This window comes from Plodia interpunctella, chromosome 23 (genome assembly GCF_027563975.2).
Source record: "Plodia interpunctella isolate USDA-ARS_2022_Savannah chromosome 23, ilPloInte3.2, whole genome shotgun sequence".
Lineage (NCBI taxonomy): Eukaryota > Metazoa > Arthropoda > Insecta > Lepidoptera > Pyralidae > Plodia > Plodia interpunctella.
In genome coordinates this window covers 5865072-5875144 of record NC_071316.1, presented here as the reverse complement: position 1 = coordinate 5875144, position 10073 = coordinate 5865072, and the positions used below count along the sequence as shown (strand labels likewise).

General features: G+C 35.6%; 1 protein-coding gene across 1 annotated transcript; it reads right to left on the bottom strand.

The window, feature by feature from the left end:
* Positions 1–1117: 1117 nt before the first annotated feature.
* Positions 1118–9895, bottom strand: LOC128680209 (zinc finger protein 425-like). Its single transcript, XM_053763171.2, has 13 exons — positions 9619–9895; positions 8992–9099; positions 8237–8459; positions 7487–7660; positions 6900–7069; positions 6126–6211; positions 4952–5077; positions 4129–4248; positions 3716–3865; positions 2943–3017; positions 2557–2668; positions 2272–2376; positions 1118–1533 (listed from the first exon to the last, which is right to left on the bottom strand). The coding sequence occupies exons 1-13, from the start codon at positions 9763–9765 to the stop codon at positions 1366–1368; spliced, it is 1764 nt and encodes a 587-aa protein (XP_053619146.1). The 5' UTR covers positions 9766–9895; the 3' UTR covers positions 1118–1365.
* Positions 9896–10073: the final 178 nt, after the last annotated feature.

The following is a 10073-nucleotide window of genomic DNA, read 5'->3' as shown; positions in this document are numbered from 1 at the left end:
AAAGATCCAGTTTGGCAATGATTGCCTATCCGCTGGTTCTTACTCGTCCCATACGACATCCACGGGAGAATATGGAATAGTCCCATTCTAGGCCGGAACTACCAAGTATTTCTAATAATTATCATAAAAGGGAAAATTAGTATATTAAATGCTAAATATTTGTGAATATTAAATATTAAATATAGTAAGTATTCAGCAATTTTCTGAAATTCCATAAACACACTATCTAGGAAGTACTTACGGATGACATAATATGGTACTTTCAGTTAAAAAAAAAGTACAGACCCCGTAGATGAAACACGCGAGCGAAGCCGCGAACAAAAGCTTATAGGTGTGTCTTTATGGAAGAGACATCAAAAAAGACATCGGACCAACAGTGCAGTTAAGTTTTTAATTTTCCAATTAGTTTTTAAGAAATGGCAGTGATTTTTTTCCATAATATTTAAAGGTAAAAATCAAGCTGAAACTGCTGTGCTGCATACATTTATTTAACATAGTTAATATCACAATGTTACATACAATATTTACATAATATAAGAGTACAATCTGTTGATATAATTTATGGCTACAATTTGTCGTTCCGAGTTAACACATCAGCCAACTAGCTGCGCCTGCGCCCCGGGCATCGCTCCCGTGGGAATTTCGGGATAAAAAGTATCCTATATGTTATTCCAGGTTAAATTCTACCCGTGTACCAAATTTCATAATAATCCGTACGCACGCACGCACGCACGCACGCACGCACGCACGCACGCACGCACGCACGCACGCACGCACGCACGCACGCACGCACGCACGCACGCACGCACGCACGCACGCACGCACGCACGCACGCACGCACGCACGCACGCACGCACGCACGCACGCACGCACGCACGCACGCACGCACGCACGCACGCACGCACGCACACACACACACACACACACACACACACACACACACACACACACAAACTTTCACATTTATAATATTAGTCCTACAAAACGTCGTGATCTTAAAATTTTTGTCACATGTTGAATACAATATGATCTTTCTGACGACAATAAAAGCTTGTGGCAAAAATATAATTTTCTTAAACAAATTACATCAGTTTTAGACAGATCTCCTCAACAATAAAATGCACGGATATGATTTATTTTGCCACGCTCGTGACAAAACTGACATCTAATACTATTATAGGGTTAATCTCCGTAACTACCGCGCCGATTTCAAAAATTGTTTCACCATTAGAAAGTTACATTATCCAAGATTACTATAAGCTATATTTTATCTCAAAATTCCCGCGGGAGCGAGGCCCCGGGCAACATCTAGTGTCCAATAAACATGTTTTTTTTTTTTTTAATAATTCACAATTCAATGTCAATTCATTTGACGCTGGACTTAGGTTTCCCGTCCCTGGTGAGTCTGAGGTGTACCAGCTTGTTGTGTGTCCCGAGTGCGCTGGACTGTCCGAACGAGGCCGGACATTGCGGACATTGATACGGACGCTCGCCTGTGTGCGTGCGCAAGTGCGCCTTTAAGATTTGATTGCGCTGCGAAAAGGAAAAGTTTTTACCACAAACAGGCAAACGGGATCGCGGCCCACATAAATATTATCACTGTAGGTATTTATATCCTACTAATATTATGAAGTAGCTGCGCCCCGGGGCTTCGCTCCCGCGGGAATTTCGGGATAAAAAGTACCCTATGTGTTATTCCAGGTTATATTCTATCCGTGTACCAAATTACATCGATCAATCCAGTAGATTTTGCGTGAAAGTTACAAATATACTTACACACATCCTGAATATTCGCATTTATAATTAGGATGCGAAAGTTTGTGAGGATGTATGTGTGTTTGTTACTCTCTCATACGAAATCTCATACGAAGCACGGAAGATATCCTATAAATATCCTACGTGTTATTCCAATAAAAGGAAAAAAGAAAAATTGTTTGCTTAGCATTTTGTTGCTTTGTGGAGCTGTTTTTATATGTTTGTCATGTTGTGTGTACACGCTTTTAGGTCACAGTCTGGCTCATAACTTTTGATCTGTTTGCATTTATTGTAACCTGTTGTGTATACTAAATAAAATTAATAAATGAAGTAAATAAAAAAAAAACTGGAATAGCTTACTTTACTTTTTATATACATTTACATCCTAAAATTCCCATGGGAGCTAAGCCCCGGGGCGCAGCTAGTGCAAAATATGACGTGATAAAGCGCCTGTGAAGGAATTTCCGATAAAATTATCAGATTTTTATTACGAACAAACATTTTAGGTATACTCACGTCAAAAACTCTGTCACACATAGGACAAGGGAACCGCAATGGTCTCTTGTAACCCTCGTGGACAAGACGCTTGTGTTCCGATAGCGCCCAGTTACTTACGTACGCCTGTAGACAATGTGATAATTTCATTGAGTTATCGCGTTACAAACATACATACAAAAAATTTATTTCTGCGCCAAGTAGAATGTGAGAACTCGATCGCTCGGTCAATTATAAACATACTCCACTACTTTCAATTCCAGTTTAATTTTCGGCTGCGACGTCCAGGGTCCACTTAAAACTTACCTTTTCACAACAATCACAAGGGAAAGGTTTGACTTTGAGATGAATTCTGTTGGTGTGGTGTTCCAAGTTCCTTTTTGTCCCAAACCTTTTATCACAGTGTACGCATGGAAACCTACAAGTTACCAAACAAGTTTGTTAGACAAATTAAAAAAACGCCCGAATTTCAATATTCATTTCGCTAAACAACTGTTGAACGGCTGAACCGATTTTGATCAAACATATCTAAGAACCACCGCATGAAAATTAGCTATCAAATAAAATAAACCGCATCCAAATCGGTTCACCCCTTGACGAGCTACGGTGCCACGTACACAGTCAGACAGACACTTAGCGGTCAAACTTAAAGCACTCCTCTTTTTGCGTCGGTGGTTAAAAAAAGGTCTTACGGTAATTCCATATAATTGACATGGGATGCGGTTGTTGTCAAATGGTATTTTAACGTCTCTTCGGTCTTGAAGCTTCTGAAAAATAAATCAAAATTACATCTGTCAATATTATTGATTTTAATACAAACTGAATTATTTTACACGCCAGGAGTGATTGACTTATTCACGTTCACAAGAGACACTCTAGGCAGATTTTCGACCAGTTTTTGCACGGTTTTGAAACACTCTATCCGTGTTTTTGTTTAATGCGAGACGGGCCTCTTGGTGTGATTTAATACACTCTAGTAGGCGTGTTTTATGTGCTTAAAGGCATATCGAATACGGAATAGATATTTATCAAATCATTTATTCAGAAATTAAAGCTTCACAGGCACTTTTTCACGTCAAATTTTATATTAAATCGTAATTTCTCACAAGCTACAAACTACTGGCATTTCGAAACGACCACTACTAAGAAGAAATGCCGAAAGAAACTCGTTATTTTTCTAATCTTATCTTATCAGAAGAGCTTACCATTATTTTTTCTTACAATTATTTTTCTAATAGTATAACAAAGTACATAATTCTTTCTCTCTTTTTCGCGTTTACGCACTAGGCAGATATAGCAAAACGCGAGTCCTGATTTTTTTTATTTTACACTCTAGGCGTGTTTTATTAAGTGCTTACAGGCTTATCAAATACAGGATAGGTTTTTTTTATACACTCTAGGTGTGATTTAATAAACTCTAGCCATGTTTTAAGCGCTTAAAGGCATATTGAATACGGGATATTACTTATCACATTCCACACAGTAGTGTTCCCTAAGGTCAGAATGCTTCAAGCCATGCTTCTTGAGCTGCGACGGGGAACCGAACGCCATGCCGCAGACTTGACAAACGCACTTTTTACTCCTTTTGCCTGCTGACACTTCTTTTGGATGCCTCCTATGAATAAATAATATTTGAAATTATTTATTTTCATAACAATTCATTGTGAAACATAGGTATTAGATGGTATTTTTAGGTATTAATGAAGACAGCTATGTCTTAACACTGGGGTTTACAATGTCACTATATAAAGTTAACAAACATAAAATAGTTGTCACTTTCCCACGTCATTTTCGCTAAACGTCACTTAGTCAAGTAAGTAAAAAAGTTCCCACTGGTGTGGAGACACGATATGTAACTAGTATAAAAAATGAACATACGTAATCATATGAGACTTCAACACCTCCATACTGGCGTACGTTTTACTGCAGTAAATACACAGAACCCTCTCTTTTTGTCTGTGTCGGTTAAAAATGTGCTTTCTAAGAGACGCTTTTCGTCTGAAAATAAAATAAAAATTCGAATTATGGAATTTATACCACTACAACATAGAACTTCAGCCCAAGACTGTGTGTCTCAACCAGGACTGTAAGTCACATGGGCGTATGAGTATTTATTTATTTATTTCAAAACTTAAATCTATCTTAGTATCTGTCAGTATACTTATTTAAGTATAGTACACCGTTTGAAGTGTTTATAACTAACGACTATTACGAGATCCAGATAATTTAATAACTGATTTTAATATACTAGTAATTAAAAAGTCAGATTAATATATTTTAAATCGTACTAATGTTATGAAAGCGAAACTTTATCCGGCTCGAAGGACCAAACTGTAGGATCTTGTCTGAGTATATATTATAAATAATTATACTCGGTATTTGACAAAGATTGTTTATTTAGGGCTGGTAAATCACGAGCAATACATTTAAAATACCAACAGCTAAAAATGGTCGATGACAGCATTGGTTTTTTTAAAGAAAACAAACATCGCGCAGGCGCGAGCTCGTCGTCACAGCGCATGCGCGTAGACAGATGTGATCGAGATTTTTTATTCAAATGGTTTTATATAAATCTACTGGACGAATTCCAATGAAATGTTGTACACGGATAACACATAACTCGAAATAACAGAGTATCTATTCCGAAATTCCCACAAGAGCGAAGCCATACGGCGCTAGTAACAAAATAAGCATATCTTACTTGAACTGCTTAGAGCAGTAGGAACAGACGTGTTGTAGGAAGTCATAGCAATGAAACACAGCGTAGTGATCCATTATCGTTGTTTTACATATTCTTGTTAAGTCGCACGCGCCGCATTTGTAACGTCTGGTGGAAATAAAAACCAGTATCATGTACAATATGTATTAGAAAAGAAATATTTGTGGACTTAGGTAGGTACAACAGCGTTTATTATCGTACAATGAGGAGCCTTAACACTTTACAATCACGGAACATTTATCTTAACACACACGACTGTCACAAGACGAACGACGCCACAGACTGAGTTGAGAGCGGGCGCGGGAAGCGGGAACGCGTGATGCTATCAACGGACTATAGCGACTGCGAGCGCCAATCACGATCGAGGACCGCGAACATTACCAAATAAGGCGCGTTATTTGCGCGTGTCACAGTATAAGTAAAAGCATACGCATTGCCGCCAGCCCACAGTATAAATTAATGCAGGGAACGGCTTATGTATCGGTAACAATATGTACAGTTAAATATATAAAGGACGTTGTAAAAATTCCTATATAGTGGTAAGTGTAGTGATAAGATGCGGTATTAGTTAGTAGTTAAATCCATGATGAGTAGCTCCAAGTTAATATTAGTACTTATAAGAAGCTTATTTGTTAGACAAAGAAAAAAACCCCCGACATTCAATACTCATTTCGCTACAACTTTTGAACGGCTGAACCGATTTTGATCGAACATATCTAAGAACCACCGCATAAAAATTAAGCTATCAAATAAAAATAAAAAAAACCACATCCAAATCGGTTCACCCGTTGATGACCTACGGTGCCACGTACACACGCAGACAGCCGAAGGGCAACAACAACATTCCCAAAGAGCTTTGACGTCAGACAGGCGACCGGTTCTAAAAACACAGCCGAATCATTTATATTGAATTTTTAATTTGTTTTATACACTCGGAGCATTACGGCCAATGATAAAACCAGGAACACGCGAGGACAGGAAATTTCATCCTCGCGTGTTCGTGATTTCATTTTTGGGTCAGGGTCATCTCTGGAAAGCACTTATTAGTGCTTTCCAGAGATGACCTTTCCAGATGATGGTTACAAATAACTAGTTCATTTACGATGCAATTAGATGTAGATAATGCATTAGATGTAGATAATGCAGATGTACTTACATTTCGTGGTATTTCTTATGCCCTAGTAATTTATCTTCAGAGTTCATTCTTTGTCTGCATATATCACACTCATAGTCGCCCATTTTCTAAAATAAATAACGTGAAAAATTAATATTGACGAATATTCAATGTTTGATTCAGTCGTTAAAAAAAAAATCATTTATTTCAAGTTTCGCTAGACCCATATAAGAAATTAATTTCATTTAATCAAGTGATCAAATAATAAAATATACAATTATTAAAACTGTCTGTTCACTCGGCAGCACGGGACAAGTCTGTCACAGCAATGCATTAGGTTGGTAATAAATTATCTTCTTCTTCATAATGGAATGAAACACACACAACTTTCTTGGCATTATTAAAGGAATTGTTTGCCATTGCCTTCTCCATTTCACACACAAGTTAATAATCAACCAGTGTGCAGGTTTGCTCACGATGTTTTCCTTCACCGGAAGCAAGTGGTGGTCGATGAAAACTACTACATACATGAGTCAGATTGGTATACAAACTTATGTGGCATGAGTAGGATTCGAACCAGGGACCTTTCGATCCACAGTCTTATAAATAAAAACAAATGCATTCCAATCCAATTACATATAGCGACGTTTAAAATAAACCATTAAAGTTTTCATAATATAGAGTTTACTTTTCTTTAAATTGATAATTTAGCACTAGCTTTTGCCCACAGGTCTGACCGCAGTTTAGTCGTGAAAGCATGACAGACAGATAGCCAGACTCTCTCATTTACTATATTAATAGAATACAAAAAAATACCTCACTATGTTTTTCCATGTGCTTGTCGTAGCTAGCTTTGAATGTGAACCCTTTAATACAGTCCACACACTTAAAAATGGCGTCCAAATAGATTTTATCTTTCAGTTTTTTCTCTCTCTCTTTCATACATTGTTCCCTGGTTATAAATATTTGTTCTACTGCTGTAATATCTGAAAAACATTATGTATGATGAATAAAAAAAAATAGCATAACAAAAATATCTGAAAATTAAAAATAAAATATGTATATTGTATTACTAGCTGCGCCCCGGGGCTTTGCTGCTATGCGAATTTCGGGATGAAAAGTACACTATGTTATTCCAAGTTTTATTCTATCCATCACTATATATAAAATCTACTGGATTTTCAAAATATTACACAGCTTGATCTTCAAAATATTACAGTTCAGCTCAAATATTACATATAAAAAAAGATCTTTTTTTTATTAAATATTGTCCATGGGGTTTAGTTTTTAAATTAAACTTGGGCTTAATATTCAAGTCACCTAAAGGTATGTGTGACGTGATGACTTTTACGCTTACATACCGCCATCTTGTGGCAATAACTCAGTTGCAAAGATTTTTTTACCTTTATCCAATATCTTGGCATTATCCTCTTGTTTTACCTTAGTTTTAGTATTGATTTTGTGTTTCTTGCCAGACCTTTTTCTGTGCTTGGAGTTTATACTATTCTTTAATTCAACTTTAAACAACTCTTTTAGTGGAAAATCATCTTCCTCCTTTACAAATTGGGCGTGGAAGTCTGAAAATATAATACAAATCTGAAACACATATGAATTACTCTAAATATCTATACAGCAAAGTTTAACAGTACTTTCTGGATAAGAGCAACATATGCCAGTCCAAATATCTATAACATGTACATTGTATGTATGCGTCTATATATATATATATATATATATATATATATATATAGATATATATATATATATATATAGATATATATATATATATATATATATATATATAGATATATATATATATAGATATATATATATATATATATATATATATATATATATAGATCCAGTGCATTGGTCATACCAATTAACTATATATATTAAGCTATTTAACTTAGCATACATACATGCAAATTTCATAAAAATCAGTTCAGCAGATAACTTAAAAGGAATTTAAATATATAAATTTATATTCAAAATTTAAACACAAAAGTTTATGTTACTCTCTATCATCTTTGCATGTTCCTGGGTGCGTTTGGGATTGTGAAGCTTTCTTTGATTTTGTTATGCGCAAGACCCATATAGGGTTATAGAGCCGCAGGATGGGTAATGAAGTTATTTCAAACAAACAGATTTACCTGAATCATCCACAAACTCTCCTTCGAGGTGGTCCGGGAATTCACTTTCTTCCTTAACTTCCTCAAGCTTGATCTTCACCTTATTGGAACTGTGGAACGTTAAAAACTGTTCATCGGTGATGACGCCATCATCAGTCAGCGATATACTCTCCAGCGATATACGACTTAAGGCTATAAAAGGTTGAGTCTGGGATCTTATTATTTCAAAAGCTGAATCTGCATCCTGTAATGTGTTAAAGAAACAAGATAATAAAAATATATTAAATAAATAAAAAATTCTCATTGCGAGGTTGAACAACCTGCACTAACAATGATTATCAACCTGTGTGTGTGGCAAACTGGCAAACCACTCCATTAATAGTGCCAAGAAAGTCTGTGTGTATCATTCCACATAATGACATGACCTTAATCCATGAGGAATAAGACTATGAAGAGCCTCGAGAATGACATAATTTACAACACATTTTTGAGAAATTCTTTTAAGCAAAAAAAAACTTGTGTCAGAAATCCTCACTCCTCACAAACTTTGGGCATAAAAATATTTTAAAAACTAATAAACCCTATTACTAGTAAGGACTTAAATGTTTTTGGGTGTAAATCAACACACAATGTATTCATTGTTTTATGAAATAAATAAATTTCATTTCACATAATAAACTATGTTGCAACAGACTGTACTCAGCAGTGATTTGTGAAAGGCCCAGTAGTGGGACACGTTGATAGGCTAAAAAAAATTATAATAATGAAATACTTACAATACTAAAGTTCTCCATCAAAATCTGATTACTTTGGACATTCTGTATGAATAAATCTACATGTTGAGCGATCTTCTTGCAGATGTAACATAAAAGCAACTTGTCCATCTGGGAAACATAATCAATTTCAAAAACTTTCATACTAGACCACCACTCCCTTCCAGTGAATGAAAACATTGTGAGGAAATCTGCATACTGGTTGACGGTTTAGCTCATCAGTTTGTACACAGCTGTGTACAAACTAATGAGCTAAACTATATAACTAGTGAGCAACTAAGTACATTTAGTGGTAAGTACCTACCTACCACTACATGTAGGTAGGTAATGTTAATGTCAGATGCTTTTAGGCGGCCTGAATAAAATCTGACACCTGTGTTAGTAATAACATAGGTATTCAATAAGAACGATTTTTAAGTTCTCATAGAATAGGATCCTCCCATAGTATTGACAGACTTCAACAGCATTCCTAAAAAAGGGATGATGTCTAGAGTTATTTCCATATTGTACATATTTTGTTTTTGTTATTGTATTATCAAAAAACCTTGATTTTATAGAAGTTATTAGATATTTATCAGACCGCGTTTTCTAATGCCCACCAATTTATTAGAAATTTTAAAGCTATATTACCTGCAATATAGCTTTTAAACCTTCGTTTTGTAAAGTAATCAGCTCCAAGGGAAATTCATTGCTTTTCACCAAACAACCCAAACAGTATTTAGCTATTGTTTTTTCTTCCATTATTATACCTATTATTGCTTCATGTACTGTAACCATAACTTTACTTCCAAAATTTTTCCATTGTTCCTAATTCCATATATGTAGTAAATACACAATCGTAAAACAATCATAGGTAGTATAGTTTATTCAATTTTGTTTGCTTTGCTTTTCTTGCCTCAAATCTTCAAAAGGGAAAATGCAATGGAAAATGTCAAAACAATTTGATGACAGATAGAGTTGGGCACACAACTCCCACATGCCATTATGCCACTTAGCTCGGGCGTGTTAACGTCACCATATGTATAGTATAAATAACATTAATAAATAACGTTACATTAAGTTACTAAAGGTAACGGTATGAAAAG